Source organism: Vicia villosa, linkage group LG3 (genome assembly GCF_029867415.1).
Source record: "Vicia villosa cultivar HV-30 ecotype Madison, WI linkage group LG3, Vvil1.0, whole genome shotgun sequence".
Lineage (NCBI taxonomy): Eukaryota > Viridiplantae > Streptophyta > Magnoliopsida > Fabales > Fabaceae > Vicia > Vicia villosa.
In genome coordinates this window covers 23198250-23215600 of record NC_081182.1, presented here as the reverse complement: position 1 = coordinate 23215600, position 17351 = coordinate 23198250, and the positions used below count along the sequence as shown (strand labels likewise).

Sequence of the window (17351 nt, the reverse complement as noted above, 5' to 3'; positions counted from 1 at the left end):
GTTCTAAATGTTTTTATTATTAGTTTAATCAACATTAAATAATTAATCAATAGTATATTAAATATTATTATTTTATTATCTTATATATTAAAGTTGTTAAGTTAGTGGAGAATTTTTGGAGCCAAAACTAGGATAACTTAGTAATTTTATTTATCTAAAATTTTCTAAATGTTTTTGTAATTAATTTTTCCTTTTTAAATACTAAAATATCACTATTATTTAATCAAAAAGTTCCCCCCTAACTAGCCACATTTTTTAATTATTTATTAAATATTAACAACTAAATTCTCCTACTAATTAGCCAAAAAAATTTAACTGTTTTTAATTAATATTTTTCTTGTAGAGTGTATTCTTTCATCAACCTCTTGTCTTGCAACCTTGGATTCATCTCCTTTAGATTCCCTCTTGTTCGTGTTGTAATCTCTTGCAAAATAACCAAACTTTTGACAATCGTAACATTGTGCCTTACTCTTGTCATACTTTCCTCGTTCCCTTCTAAAGTTGCCTTGACCACCATTTTTGTTGCAGTTGCTCTCACCCTTTTGAAAAGTGGAATTCTTTGGTTTTCGAGACTCTTTTCCACCAAAATTCTGATAATTCCCTTTACTCTTCATGGGCCATTTTCCTTTCGACTTCTTGTTGTTCTCGTTGAATTGAGCTTACAAAGCGATTCCGCCTTTTCCTTGTCGTTATTTCTCTCCTCAATTCTTTGCTCATGAGCATCGAGAAAGCTTTGAAGCTCCTATTTTCTCATTGTCGCAAGATCCTTCAACTCCTCTATCGCTATCACAATGTTGTCAAATATATCCGTCAAAGAACAAAAGATCCTCGACACAACATTCTACTAAAAAACAGTTCCTCCACATGCCTTGATTTGGTTCACCAAGTAATTCTCACCACATAATCATTGATTATCTCCTTTACCTCTATTTGAATCAATTCAAATTGACATTTATTAGTTTGTAACGTGACCACCTTTGCTTTATCAGCTCCAGCATATGCCTTTCCAAGATTTTCTACGCTTGCTTCGACAATTCACAATCACCAACCTTTTGAAGTTGTCACTATCCATACATTGGTGGATCAATAACAACACTTTAATTCTTTCTTATTTTCTTCCTTATGTGTTGCTCGTTGTGCATCTGTTACACCTTCGACGAGGGGATTCACCCCATTCTTGATCACTTAAAGAACATGGTAGCCAAACAACACCTTTATTTGCTTGCACCATTTGTCGTGATTCTTTGCATCAATGGTTGGTAGATTTTTATGGTCTCTATCATTAGAACAAAATTCATGTTGCACACTAGGTGTTTGTAGATCAGATCCAGACTCTTGATGTCAAATATTGGAACATTCAATCACAAGATTGGTAAATAATGGAGTATGTGGAGAAAGAGATCGTAAAGAGAGGAAGGAATTAGAGAGAGATGATTAAGGGTGAAAATTATGAAGTGATTGGGATACATAACACACAATAAAAAATCAAGAAAAAGCAAAATCCCAAAGCTGTAACTGGTTAACACAAACTATTAATCAGTTACACAAATAAAAATAGAAAACTAACTATCAGGTGTAATTGGCTAATGCGAATGTGTAACTAGTTACACCAGCTCCAAAAGTGTCTTTTCTCCTTTCAAAAGTGTTTTTCACCAAGTTGTAATCGGTTACACCCCTGTGTTAACCGATTACATCACTTGAGTTGGTGGAACTTCACTCACCTCCCTCATGGATGTCAAAATTATAGCTTGGTCATCTTCCACTCAGTATTTTCATACCTTTATATCACACCTTCATGCCGAAATGTTGAGCTAAAATTCTCAGGCTAACATATCCTCACAAAGCCCATGAATTATTTCCATATTTGAGCCACTTTTTATTTTATGAATAAAGACTCCTTTCTAATTTCTAACACACCAGGAAATATATTTGAGATACCTTTCTCTCTCTCTCTCTCTCTCTAATTTTATCGATTTTGCTTTAGTTCTTTTAAGAGTTAATTCTTTATATCTGTGAGGTCTTTTGGTATGGTGTATGACCAGAAGCTATAAATTATAATTGGGAGAAATTTTGTTTTTGTTGTATGCTAAACCTAGTTAAAAATCTATTTGTTGTTGAGGTAAACAAAGTAAAACCATTGTTTGGTTGGAGAGGTCTATGTGGTTAAAACTCTCGGTCAGTCCGTGAGCTTAGCATGCTATTAAAAGCTCTCAAATGGTTGTAAAGGTATCCATGGTAAAACTCAGTGTTGGTTAGGAAGTTAGCCATTAAAAAATTCCAATACTTGTATAAGGAGGTTTGTGGGCAAAGTCTGTCAAAAGCTCCCATCATAATGGAAACTCTCAAGAAAGAGTTCTTTGGAAGAGGTGTAGGTTGCTTTATTAGATCAATCATCTATTATTCTTTGGTGTTTTTCTCTCGACCATAAAATTTTTACTTTCTAGTTATTGATTTCTGTTGCATTTCCGTTTTCCTATTTTTGCTTCTTTTACTCTATTTGTTTTGCAAAAAGAGTTTTAAACTTCAATTTTGAAAAAGATTTTGTTTTGAAAATGATTTTTTCAAACCCACACAATTCACCTACTCTCTTGATCATGGATTCACTTGACCAACAAATTAGATCATTAAAAGGCCCATGGATCTTTTTCTTGTTTGAGACAAATTATCTCCGATGAATACAAGGCTTCTCCTCATTTCAAAATACACAAGAAGAATTATTTTATAATAATTTTTCACTTTCCACTTTCTTTACTTTAATTATTTCTTTTTCATGAAATTTTCTTAGTGTTTTGAGAGTGAAAAATATCAACGAGGCTTTTGTTGTTCTGATATTGTTCGAATTTCGTAAGTTGCTCAATAGGGTTTGTCTTTTGTGTAATATCTTCTAAATAAATAGTAGTTTGGTTCTTGAGCTAAATCATGTAAAAACTTTGCTTGGTTCTTGAAACTAACCAGGTAAAATCTCATTTTGGTTTGTGAGCGCACTCCGTTAAAAGACACAATTTGGTTATTGAGTTTAGCCATAAAAAACTTTGTTTGGTTCCTAAGCTCAGCCTAGTGCAACAGTTCTATTTCGTTATGATATTATCCCAATGCAAAATCGTCATTTGATCGGGGGATAAGCCAATGTAAAATCTCGTGCCTTGTTGTAAGAAGGTTAATGAGCATGCTTGTTAAACCTCATGTCTCATATAGTGAAAACTCTTAAGAATAACTTTTTGAGGGCATGAATAGGCAAAGTGAATCGGTTGAACCTGTACAAATCGTTGATGCATTTCTCTTTTCCCTTATATATTTACATTTCAATTCTTTTATTTCTTTCTACCGTATTTCCATCTTTTCATCTCTTTGATTTTAATTCTTTTAAATACTCCGCTGTTTATTTTCTATTTGATTTTTAAAGTTAATCTAAATGCCTTTTATATATCAAAACTTTTATAAGTGAAAATTGTTTTTTAAAACCATGCAATTCTACCCCTTTTAATTTTGGCGTCACTTGTCAAACAACTTATACATACAAGATGTCATATGAACTCAATTAGTCTACCAGCACGTTGTCATACGATGGGAGAACTGACTTTTTAAAAATGTTGCGGATAGCAAGAGTCGCCGTCGACTTTTATTTTATCCAATTGGAAAGGCAAAAAAAACAGGAAATACCTTTGAAAGATTTTAAGTTCGGGGGGTAGGTTATACAAAGGTAAGGTGTAAGCACCCTTTGTATCCATGGTTATCCATGGGCTCTTAATTGCTTAGCTCACTTTTGAATTGTTTGAAATGTTTGAAGTGTAGTGTGTGAATTGAAAAGATTTTGAGTAAAAACTTTAGCTTGTAAATAAGCGTAGCCTTTTTGAATTGATTTGAAAAAGGGGTGTGAAAAGTAATTTGAGTTTGAATAGTGAGTAAGCAGTTAAAAGCACCTACCCTAAGTTTAAGTCTTTCTTATTCTTTAAGTCTTTGATTTGAAAGGGCTATCCATACCATAAGAATGGTAGGTAGTCCTTTCATTGGATTTGAAAAGGGTCATCGAGAATTATCGTTCGCCATAAGGCTATCCATACCATAAAGAGGGTAGGAAGTCTCATGGAAGGATATAATAGTCATTTAGGCAACCAATGAGGACATCTTAGCATTCGAAGAGACGATCATCATTTTATCGGAGGCAACCTCGAGGGACAAGATCATATAAATCGAAGGCAACATCGAAGGGACTTATGATCTTTTATGATGATAATGAACTGAGGGCAACATTTTCTAAGGCATCCTCGTATCCGAGGGACTTAACTATTTTTAATCGAAAGGCAACAAGCAACAGGCAACAAGAGGGATTATCCTAAAGGTGTGTGTGTGCACCAATCATGTGATTCAATTCAGTTATATTTATCTTATAATTAGTGATCCAGGTTCAATTAGCAGGCTTATCACTCCCTAGGTTTATTAACCATGTAGTATAATAAAGGCAGAAATATAAATGTGGAAAATAAAATCTACGCTATTACAAGGCTTCGGATGAGGGATTACATAGCCAAAAACCCGTGAATGCAGAAAAGAAAAGGCAGGAATTTAAAGGTAGAAAAATAAAACCCTAAACTATTACATGGCTTTGAGGCAATTACAATAAAATAGACCAAAAATTAAAATTGTAAACCCTGCAACATATGAATAATTTAGGCAGACGATAGGAAATCGACAAGGCAAAGGCAAACCCCAAGTGGTGAAAAGTTAACCACAATTAATAGAACCAAAATAATAAATCAGCAAGGCAAAGCAAAAAGCAAATCCAAACGGGGCAAAGTTAACCACAGTTAAAAGAAAATCAAGTTTGAAAAAAAACCTAAACTAGGGTTAGTGTTAAAATTTATTTTGATCAAAGCCTTTCATTAATTATTGGTTGGGAACCTAATTAATTTAAAAACCCTAATCCTGATTAAATAAAAAACCTAATTATTTGGCCTAATTTACCTAATTAATTAATTAACTAATCATAATCTAAATTATTTAATTACTTAACCTAATTAATTATTATATTATTAAATTGAATTAATTTACTAAACTAAATTAAATTAATTTACTAAATTAAGTTAAATTATTAAATTGAAACCTAGTAAAACTAAATTTCTTAAACAATAATAAAAAAAACTAGGTGTGAAGAAAAAAAAAAGAAAAAAAAAGGTTTATATAAGTAAAAAATTGCTTTTGGAGCCACTTTGGAACCATTTTCCGATTTGGAGATTTTATATTGATGATATGGGCTTTGACAAAAAACTGCTTTTGGTTGACTTTCAGAAAGGACCTGTAATGTTTTGGACCATATCTCCCAAATGAAGCATTTTTGGCCTTGGCATTAGGGAGACAAAGTTGTAGAGAATTCAATTTCCTTCACAATGGGATTTGGTTGGGAAATTTCTAATGTTCCATGTGAAAGTTATGGCTGGTCAAAGTTCAGTTTACTTTTATGTCAAAAACCCTAATTTAGAAACTTTGAGTTTTATTGATTTCTGAACTTTCCTTGATGAATCATGATCAACCCTTGATCAAATGATGAATTTTACTTCAAAATAAGGATGTTGACCAAAAATCAGGAATTTTGACTGTATTTTGACCACAGTTGACTTTTAGGTCAAACTGGTCGCCTGTTGACCATTTGAACGGTTGACTGAGCAATCTCATGAATCAGAGCTTCAAACTTGGCATGAGGATCCTTTGAAGCATATGAGAGGCCATGGGATTAATTTGAGGTCTTAGAACTTGATTTGATCTTGAGAGAAGCAAAACCCTAGTTGGAGGGTTGTTGCTTAGGAGAGAGATAGTCAGGCTTATTTCTATGTGATTGAGCCAAAATATTTTAAAATATGATGGGCAAATTTTTGGGTATGACAGCTGCCCCCGTTCAATCTTCTTATACTTGAGGATGTAGATTGGCATGTGTGCCTGTCGAAATCTGAAGGTAGAAGAGGATTGAACACTAGAATACCTAGAAATTTGCCCTTGCTGAGGCTGAGACTTTTGTCGGAGATGAGTTTAAAGATGCCATCTGGATGTTGACTGAAAGTTATCAGGGATGGACTTAAAGATGCCATATGGATTTGATAATATGAGAGTAAGAATAAGTCGTACATTAGACTGTATCTGAGCTTTATGTATTGAGAAGTGTTTGTTGGAGATGGGCTTGTAGATGCCATCTATTTTTGGAGATTGATCATGTCAGCACCGTTCGTAGTAACTGGATTATATCTTGGAGAGATGATTGTGTCTATACCATTCGTGATGATAGAATTAGATCTTGGAATGTTGATCGTGTCAGCACCGTTCGTAGTAGATGAATTAGATCTTGGAATGTTTTTGATTACTGCCAGGGGACTGATGTAGATATCATTGTCAGGGGACTAATGTAGATATATCATTGCCAGGGGACTAATGTAGATATATCATTGCCAGGAGACTAATATGATAAGGACCAACTGATCACCGCCATGAGACTAACATGATGAGAAAGATTTTGATTATTGCCAGGGGATTGATGTAGATATCATTGCCAAGGGACTAATATGATAGGGACCAACTGATCACCGCCAGTGGACTAACATGATGAGAAGGATTTTGATTACTGCCAAGGGACTGATGTGACATATCATTGTCGGGGGACTAATATGATAGGGACCAACTGATCACCGCCATGGGACTAACATTATGAGAAGAATTTTGATTACTGCCAGGGGACTGATGTGACATATCATTGTTGGGGGACTAATATGATAGAGACCAACTGATCACCGTCAGGGAACTAACATGATAAGAAGGGTTTGAATTACTGCCAGGGGATTGATGTAACAACATATCATTACCATGAGACTAATAAGATATTTCACTGCCAGGGGACTAATGTGATATTTCGCTGACAGGGGACTAATGTGATGGAAATTTGATAGGAATGGTTATAAGAACGAATATTCGCCTGGATTGCTTTTGGAGAAGAAAATCTAATTGTTAGAGTTGATAAGTTGTTTGATGATATTCGTCCGCTTGGGAACTTACCTGAAAAACAAAGTTAGCAGCATGCAATGCCATGATGCATATTATGTATTTATGTAATGATTGATTATGAATGATGTATATATGCAACATATTGTCAACGATGACGGTAAATCGTAGAATAGTCTGGCGGGGAAAATAAATCTCAGTGTTTGTGGAGAATAGAGAGTAAAATACAATGTACATGTAAATTTTCTTTTCTTTATTTAAGTGTTACTAGTAATAGTTAGCAAATGTATATAATGAAAGTGTCACAAGTGTATGTGGGTCCATAGGGTCCGAAAGAGAATGAGAAAGAGCGGAAAAGAGTGAGACCCCACTTCACCACGACACAGCCCTTGCCTTTAAGCTTTAGTAACTCCTATGAACGACGAATTACTCGAATCTACTCCACCTTCATTCTTCTTCACCGCCACATAATCTCTCTACCCCCTCTTTCCATTTTTTTTTTTATTATTATTCATTTTTCATTTATTTATCATCACAATTTTATCACACATATATATAAACCTATCCTCTACCCTCTCTTCGTCTTTTTCATCACCACTACCATTTTCTCTCTGTCACACACTCTCACACCAGATTCTTCTCTCTCTTACATGACTGTTATTCACCAACGCCACCCCAAGCGATGATGGTCAACAACGATGACTGGTCCAGAGCGGCCATGAAAGACGACTCGATTCTCGTCGAGTTTCTCATACAGCTAAAACACGGCGTGACGACTAAATCTCAACCACTGCCGTTCACTTGGGGGAACAAACAACCACGCTCAAGATCGAGGATAACCGCCTCCGTCTCTCGCTGCGACCGCGCTTTCTCAACCAGATGCAGTCCGACAACGCCGCTCTCTTGGAGTGGTGGTGCTTCTCCGTCTGTAACGGCTGATGGTTACGAAGATTCCAGCCGCTATCCAAACCACCACGCCGTCAGATCCAAGGTTCGATTAATTTTTGTCTATGAATTTGTGTTCACCTCTCTTCTTCTATCGTTCTCTTCATCTGAAATCTGTTTTCTGTTGTTTGACCGGAGAATCTACGAACGCCGCGTAACTCCGCCTTGGAGCGACGTGGCTCCGGCGGTTGAAACGGTTTCGTGTGTCTGACATTATTGCTTTTGACGTTTTTGCCCTCGATCTCTTTACTTACAGGCCAAAGGCCAGTTGCTTTTCTCGTTTTACAATCGCGCATTTCGTTTTCGATTTTCCGCTGACAACTGAAAAATCTCATTTTTGCCATTTTTATTTTCAAATATATCTTTAAAAGAAAAAAATTACGCACTCACTGAAACCGAAACCGAAACCGAAACCGTTTGATTTAATTTTGATACCTTTCGCTTTTTTTTCTTTTACTTTTTATTATTTTTTTCTGGAGTATTTTATGTTATGATTATTAACTTGTGCGATTCTTTAATCTTCTCCTTCATTATTTTTGTTATGAAATTCTGGTGACGGAAATGCCCTTGGATGTTGTTGGCATCTAGATTGGCGTGATGTCAGCAATTGAATGAAAGAGGAAAGATCGTGGTGTTTTGTGCTCATGCTTTGTTTTTTTTTGACGAAAAAACCCTTCCTTGTTCGTATAAGATTCTGGAAATTATTATTATTATTTTTTATAATATTTTGAACCATTCCACCACTCTCCCGGCCTCTATGTGTAGATAAACAAAATGAAATAAAATTTAGATTCGTTTTATTTTAATTTTTAATTATATTTAATAAAGAGTGTTTTAAAATAAAATTTTGCTTTGAAGGGATCGAGGGTGTTTTTGGTCAATTGGTATTAGTAATGGTTTGTGGGACCTGTGAGTTAAGATAGGGATGGGTGAAGTGCATATAGAAGATGAATCCGATGTTTAAGGATTCCTGACTCGGAGTTTCTGCAAAAAAAATTGGGTTATTAGGGATTGTTCTAATTTAATGAAAATACCATTAAAATGGGATATTTTTTTTTTTGGTTATGATGAGAATTTAATTTAATACAGATCCAACAATTTCTGATTTATAATTTCAAAGTATTTTCGATTAATAGCAAAGCAGTTAGATGATGTATCAGTATCACGGGATTGAAAGTGAAGGGTGAGGTGAGGGTAGTTAAAGTTGGTCACTTTAATCAGAAGTTAATTAAAGCCCTAAACATTAGGGGTGTGTTTGTTTCAAGGTTAGAAAAATTATTCCTTGGAATGATATTCCCAGGATTAGTATTCCTTGGAATATTATTCCAACTCATGTGTTTGGTAAGAATTTTGTTTCTTAGGAATAATGATAAAATTTGTTTAATTTAAAAATATTAAAAAATAAAAAATAATAATAAGTGTGAGTGATAGTGGGAAGTTAAAGTTGGTTGAACTTATTCCCATGGGAATATTATATTCCCACCCTTTAAGCCTTGGAATAAAAATAAAAAAGTCATGTGTAAATAAGAATCCTGGGAATAAAAAATGCCTTGGAATAATTTTTTTAAACTTGAATCAAACATGGGAATGTTGCATTCCCATGGCCATATTCCTGGGAATCTTTTTTACAACCTTGAAACAAACCCACCCTAGGATTTTGTTGGAAGAGACAGACACGCACATAGCAGAATCTACGCCATTGGCCCACATCAGTCGGCAGCATGCAGCGCGCTGTTCTGATTATTATCTCATTTTGTTTTTCTATAAACTTATCTTCAAGAATAAACAAGATATAAAAATGAAATTATATCTTAATTAAATTTGAAATCGAATGGAATTCGAGATCGAGAGACTATTTATTTAAACTAATGAGATCCAAGTCACGTGAGGATTCGAAATAAAGATGATCACGTGATATCGCGTGCCTCTAGTAACGCCAGCTGGACTGTCCTATGTGGAATAGTTTATTGGCAATTCTTTTTCAACTAGAAAGAACAATTAATGGGTGGCTATACGTGGGCCTGTAATTGAGAGTATGGTAGCTTCGTTGTCTTGTCATTGATCTAAGACGTGTCCCAATGTATAAACAGATCAATGTTAGTATGGGTAAATGATGTGAGCAATTGCTTGGTTTTAATTTTGAATTTTATTATAAGTAGCAAAGGTCAAAGCTGTTGAGCAACTTCTTTGTAAATAGTTTCTCATTTTTAGCTACAATTGTACCTTTCCTTGGGTTATGCTGACTTATTCGGTCTGACTCCACCACTCCTTTTCTTATTTACTGTTATTAAATTTTTATGTTTTTTCTCAGTTTACTTATTTAATGTCTTTTGTACTCTTTTAAATTATCTTGGATCTCTGTTCTCTCTTTTCAATAATGGCGTTTTTTTTCAGGCTACAGCAACAAGTGGATACACAAGCAATTCCGCTTCTAACAAAAGGTGCAGAAAGAAAAAGGTAAAAGCTACTTTGATTGGTTCTAGCTTTCTTTTTCTTTTTTCCTATGTAGCTACCTCTTTTACTTCAAAAAAAATTGGAATTCTACTATTCAACTTGGTTAACAAGTCATTGCTTGCATGTGACCTTTCGCCATTCTTCAGTCTTTTGCAGAATTGAAGGAAGAAGAGAGCTCCTTGATGAGGGAAAAGATCTATTTAGAAAGGGTAATTTTCTGATCCGAGTTTTTTTGGGGCGTATGTTAAGATGCTATGCTTGATTATTAATATTATCAATGTTGTTTTTGCAGGAGATTGCCACTAAAAATGCAAATTTTGAGGTAATGAGAACTACGAATGAGAGTTTGAAGAGGATGAAGGTAAATTAAAAAATTCTCCCGTGTGAATACTTTTGAGATAGTTTTCTAAGATGTTAAATTTGTTTGATACTGATCCCAATTTTTTTTTGCAATCTCAGCTTGGTTTCGGATCAAAATCTCATAGCAAGCCAAGTTCAACTTCTGTTGAACTACGGGGTACAGTTGCTGGTCAACCCCACCAGAGAATAGTATCTTCTGAGGTCCATAACACTCAAGACAATACTCGTCCACAAGCATCAGAATCTAGACCAAATAGAATTGAGTCAACCGGGGAAAGTTTTTTCATGATACCAGATCTAAATATGATGCCATCTGATGATGGTATGAGTTGAGCGAAAGACTCTTGGAACAATATTGGGCCACGGGAAATTGGTGAGACGACTATGAACAATGTACAGGCTTATTTTTCAGGCCAATAATTTGAAGACTCCGTCTGATAGAAATTGTGGATGAGAAAAATTTCTTGATGCAATGCATCTACCAAATCTTGTGACGGGAAACAAGTGGCAGCATAAAAGGAGAAAATTTTCATGGTTAGTTCTAGCCGCAAAAGGTTGTAGAGTAGTGATGATATACTAGAGTCACAGGTTCTTGGGATTCATGTATGATAAGTACCAATGTACCATTCTTTGGTTGGTTAATTCTCTTGGATTGCTTTATAATGTTTTTAAGTTTATTTACCAATTGCTATATTGATGAGTTCCACCTTCACTCTACAAGTTCATGTATCCTGTCTTGAGAACTTGTTTATCTGAAGCTAATCCCTCCCCCTGATACGCCGGATCCTAGGGTTCTATTTGACATATTACACTTTGTTTTTTTTTTTTTAAAAAATAATGCATCACATTAATAAAATAGTCTATATGATGGATAGCGATATTGAAAGTAGAAATGGGTGGTTAATAATTACAGGTTCTGGCTTATTAAAAAAAAATAAAAAATTACAGGTTCTGTTTTGAGACATTTGTATTTTTTGTTTTTGTTTTTAAGGGTGGTATATTGAGATAAATGTCTCACATGCGTCTTAGGAAATTTCGGACGATGTTGAGATGTTAACTGTTGTAGAATGTAATGTTTTTAAAATGCAAACAACTTGGCTGCATAATTTTTTTTTTGAAGGGAACAACTTGGCTGCATAATTGAACAATATAGTTTGTTGATATTATTCTATTTTATTTTATAGCGTTGGTGGTCTCTTACCTTCCATTTTGGGGTGTTTGATATTTATTAGAGGTACATCATTATAAATTACGAGTTTGTTGGTTATCAGTTTTATTATTTTTATTGAACTTTATCATACTTTTCAACATGTTACGATTAGAGTTAGGTTCTCATATCTTGTCAAAAAATAATGACATTCATAAAAATAATAGAGAATGATACAAAATATAAATAAAATTTTAATAAATCATGGGCTCCTGATAATTTTTATCACTACACGTGTGTTTTTATCATTAATACTTACAATCTTATGACTAATATAAAAGTTCATATTGATGCTTTAGGTTATTATCTGTTCTCTTTTCACTTAAATTTAGCACACAGCTGATCTAATTTCCCATTCTCTCTCTTTGCAAATTTTCTTCTTCCACTTTATCCTCAACCTAAAAATCAGCAGCGCAGCAAGCAACGAATCTTTCTCATTCGTACTTTCCCCTTCACCTATTCATTTTTCTTCACTTTCTCATCCATTCACATCTATTTCTCTCATATTTTGCTGATTTCTTATCTATTAGCAACTATGACTTCATCTTTTACAAGTTTAACATAAACTTCCAACAACACATTTTTCCAATCTATTGGTGACAATATTGACATAGGTTGGAAATGGAACTCTTATAAAGATCAAAGAAAAAAAATATTTTTTGTGAGCACCTTTTAACGGAAGGAGTAACGCTACTTAAGAAGCATAATTGGGGATAAGAGGAAAAGTTAAAGCTTGCAGGAAAATGTCGCCTAACATTAAATTTTTTTATAAGACAATTATGATAAAAAAGCTACTTAGTGATGCATATATGGATGATGTTAATATCAATGAGGAGGATGAAGATATTGTCCATAAAATATTAAACCTTCGGGCATGAAAAAGACCTTCAACAGATACTGCCAAGATCAAGAGTAACGCTAAAGGCCCAATAGATATGATAATGTTTCAAAATCCAGAGTTTTCTCATAAGAAGACGTTGTCACTAGCTAAAATACAAACATTCATCAAAGATTCTTGTGTGGAAAATGTAAGTGCATTAACTAATCAATACATTGCCTGTTTCTTCTATCAAAATGGCTTGTCTTTAATGTTGTGAAATCTAAAAGCTTCAAGTTGATGATTGAGGTTGTTAGCAATTATGGGCAGCACTTGAAGCCTCATAGTTACTATGAACTTAGAGTTTCGTTGATAAAAAAGGACTTAGAGCTCACATAGACTAAGTTACAAGGATTGGTGATAGAGCAAACTTAATTTGGATGCTCTATTATGTCAGATGCGTGGACAAATTGTAAGTCTAGGACATTGATCAATTTTATAGTCAATACTCCAAGCGGGGGTATGTTTATAAGGAGTATTGATGGCTCGAGCTACATGAAGACCGAATTGAAGATATTTGAGTTGTTGGGCTCATTTGTTCAAGAGATTGGAGAAGAAATTATAGCGCAGATTCTGGGTGACAATGGTAGCAACAATGTCTTGGCAGGTAAGAACATTGATGCTTTCTACTAATGTGATAAATATAATTAGTTACTTATCTTGTTCATTTGTTTTGGTCTTAGGAAAATATTTATAAGACAAATATCCTAGACTCTATTGACTCCATGTGCAACACATTGCTTGGATTTAATTTTAGAAGACATATGAAAGATGTCTATTGTTAAGAGGGTTGTAATAAGAGGAAATTTCTTGTTGGATTCATCTACAACTATACCATAATCTTTAACATTATGAGGAGGTTCAACGAAAGAGCTTAATTGATTAGGAGTAGAGTTAAAGGGTTTCAACAACATTCCACACTCTTCAAAGATTGTATAAATTAAAAAATAATCTTAGAAGGATATTTGTATCAGAAGCATGGTTGAACACAAAGACATCAAAAGAGTTTATGGTTCTCATGACATCATTTTGGAATGATGTTCTATACTTTCTTAAGGCGATGAGGGTGTTTGCAACAATTTTAAAATTAGTTGACAATAAGGAAAAGTCGACAACGAGGTTGTTGGCTGGGATTTCGATAGGAAGCAAAAACCAACCAAGGGAGTATGAAAGTAGAGTCGACCATAGGCAAATTTCAAGAAGTCAAATGGGCCTGAAGATTTAGGAAATCCGGTACGAGAAGAGGTCCCAATCGAAGTCGTGTTCGTACAGAGTAATCAAGAATGAGACGTGGGCAACCAAAGTGAAGAACGTGAGTACAATAGAAGGGGAATTTGGAAATTCTGAGAGTACACATGGCGCGCAAAGAGACAAAGGCCTTCAAAAAGCAGTTACACTTTTGTACTATAAATAAAACCTTATAAATAGTTGTAAAGGTGTTCGAACTTACGCAAACCTGTATGTTGGCACTCAAAGTAACCAAGCTACAAGCGAAATGAGTCAAGAAAGGGCAATGTATGTTTGAATCACCAACTTTCTTTCAATTTCAAATGTTATGCAATTTATCTTTTTTCAAGATTTATTACTCTTTACAAGTTTTGTCTTTTCTTTTCGACGTTTTTTTTAACGTTACTTTCTCAAAATAAACAAATTCAACGCCGTGTCGAATTCTTTTACAACGTACTTCATATATAAACTCTTGATAAAATGTTTTGGAAACTGAAACATTGTCTTGAGATTCTCTAGTCGATCTTGCAAAGTAACATTTTAAAAGAGACTAGTGTTGTTTATCAATTTCCAAGGTAAACAAATTGGCACATCCAGTGGGACAATGCTAATAAGTTTTTTTTTTAAATTGTTTTATCAAGCATTTTTCTTACGTGTGCAATTATGTATGTATGAATTTAAGGAGTGGAAATCAATTGTCTGAAATGTCACATTTTACCGCAGACACTAACACTCTTTATCATGCACATACACAAAGTACTGCACAAAATATGGATGTCATACCGATGGCGGCCACGACATAAAGTGTGACGATTTTGTCTCCCGTAAGGACATCCGCCACTACTGGTTCGACGACACCGGTCGCGATAGGACCAGGACACGTATGATCTCCTTTTAATCATACACGAGCATTATTTCAAGTAGGTTCAATGCCTCTTGGACAATACCCGTATGGTATGCCCCAGACTATAATGACCGGCCTTCAGTCGAACGTGTCAACATACGCTGACAATATGGTGGACACGAGACACCAGAGTAGTTATCCGAGTATTCCTTCCATGGTTGCAGGTTTGAGTGGTCGAATGGATGGAGTAAGTTACATTCCCCAATCAACCCCGTCTTTGAACACTACTTCTGTTGTGAAAAACGATACCAATAACAAAGTATAATAGGGAATTAGGGAAGAGAATAAGAACAAAATAATTGGTTATAACTGCTATTCTTTCACTTTCTCTTAAAACAAGATTACAAGTTTACAAGAATAACAAATAACCTCTCTCACCCTAAATTAGGATTTGCAGCTTAGCAATGATGAGAGACTAGTATGCTATTTATAATAAAACCTAACATACTAACTAATGGGCTTTTTCAGCAAGGCCCATTACACAAGCCAACTTAATAAACAAGCTAACTTAACAAATTAGGGTTTAAACACTAAAACCTAATTTAACATGCTAACAACCCTAGCATCTTCGACACAAGCATGTGAACAACCTTCGACATCATGCTTAACCATGTCGAACCAAGAAGCTACCCTTCGGCCATACTAGAGTTCGATCCAATATCTCACAAATCTCCACCTTGGATCTAACTCTACAACATCAAGGGAACACACTAGTTTTCTTCATGCAGCTTTATCAACTGCATACAGTGGAAAAACTTGCAACTCGGCAATGTCTTGGTGATCATATCAGCAGCATTGTCTTCAGTCGAAACCTTCAGCACTTGGACTTCTCCACGCTCGATTACTCCTCTGACGAAATGCAGCCTCACATCAATGTGCTTAGTTCGCTCATGATAGGCTGAATTCTTCGACAGGTGTATTGCACTTTGACTATCACATTTAACAGTGATACCTCGACCTTGAAGTTTCAGCTACTTCGCAAAACCTTCAAGCCACAATGCTTCTTTCACAGCTTCAGTTAATGCAATGTACTCCGCTTCAGTGGTTGATAGAGCAACAACCTTCTGAAGTGTTGCTTTCCAACTAATTGCTGTGCCAAACATAGTGAAAACATATCCAGAAATAGATTTCCTGGAATCCATACAACCTGCATAATCAGAGTCGACATATCCTTCTATTACTGCTTTACTATCTTCACCCAAGGCTCCACCATAAATTAGGACTCTATTCAGAGACCCATTTATGTACCTTAAAATCCACTTCAACGCTTGCCAGTGAGCCTTTCCAGGATTCGCCATGTACCTGCTTACAAGACTTACTGCGTATGCTATGTCGGGTCTAGTACAAACCATAGCATACATCAAAGAACCAACTATATTAGCATATGGGATGCTATTCATATAGGCTCTTTCCACATCAGTACTGGGACACTGATCAATACTCAGCTTGAATTGAGGGTTTGTTGGAGTCACAACTGGCTTCGAATTCGACATACCAAACTTTTCAAGAATCTTCCGTAGATATGCCTCTTGAGATAGGCATAACTTCGACTTCTTTCTATCTCTTCGAATGTCAATTCCAAGAATCCTGGAAGCAGCTCCCAGATCCTTCATATCGAACTCCTTATTGAGTTCAGCCTTCACCCTCATCACATCTTCGACACTGTTGCTTGCTATGAGAATATCATCCACATAAAGCAACAAAATAACAAATGAATTACCAGGTCGAAATCTGAAGTAAACACAGTGGTCGAACTGACTTCTAATGAAACTTATGCGTGCCATGAACTTGTCGAATCTCCTATTCCACTGTCGAGGAGATTGTTTCAGCCCATACAAAGATCTCTTTAACTTGCACACATAATCTTCCTTCCCCTTTTCGACATACCCTTCAGGTTGCCTCATCAGGATCGTTTCATCTAGATCACCATACAAGAACGCAGTCTTCACATCCATCTGTTCCAGTTCAAGATCGAACTGTGCCACCATGGCAAGCAACATTCGAATGGACCTATGCTTCACAACAGGAGAAAACACATCATTGAAGTCGACACCTTCTTTCTGAGTGAAACCCCTTGCAACTAACCTTGCCTTGTATCTTTTCGACGTCACTCCTTCAATTCCTTCCTTAACTTTGAAAATCCATTTACAGCTGACTAACCTTGCCCCAACAGGTTTCTTGATCAGTTCCCAAGTATGATTATCATGAAGAGATTTCATCTCATCATCCATGGCCTTCAGCCATTCAGTCTTATTTCGACTCCTCATAACTTCCTTATAGTCTCTAGGTTCTTCGTCTAGAACCTCACTTGCAGAGATTAAGGCATAAACTATAAGATCTGCATATCCAAGTCTTTGAGGTGGCTTGATGACTCTTCTCGACCTATCTCTCGACAA

General features: G+C 35.3%; 1 protein-coding gene across 1 annotated transcript; it reads left to right on the top strand.

Annotated features, from left to right (window-relative positions):
* Positions 1 to 7315: 7315 nt before the first annotated feature.
* On the top strand, positions 7316 to 11403 carry LOC131660655 (uncharacterized). Its single transcript, XM_058929944.1, has 5 exons — positions 7316 to 7972; positions 10321 to 10383; positions 10527 to 10589; positions 10673 to 10741; positions 10840 to 11403. Exons 1-5 carry the CDS (start codon positions 7664 to 7666, stop codon positions 11071 to 11073), a joined length of 738 nt encoding a protein of 245 aa, XP_058785927.1. The 5' UTR covers positions 7316 to 7663; the 3' UTR covers positions 11074 to 11403.
* Positions 11404 to 17351: the final 5948 nt, after the last annotated feature.

Coding starts and splice junctions, on each gene's coding strand:
- LOC131660655 (XM_058929944.1), top strand. CDS start 7,664: ATGATGGTCAACAACGATGACTGGTCCAGAGCGGCCATGAAAGACGAC. Junction 7,973..10,320: donor ACCACGCCGTCAGATCCAAG/GTTCGATTAATT, acceptor GTTTTTTTTCAG/GCTACAGCAACAAGTGGATA. Junction 10,384..10,526: donor AAAGGTGCAGAAAGAAAAAG/GTAAAAGCTACT, acceptor GCCATTCTTCAG/TCTTTTGCAGAATTGAAGGA.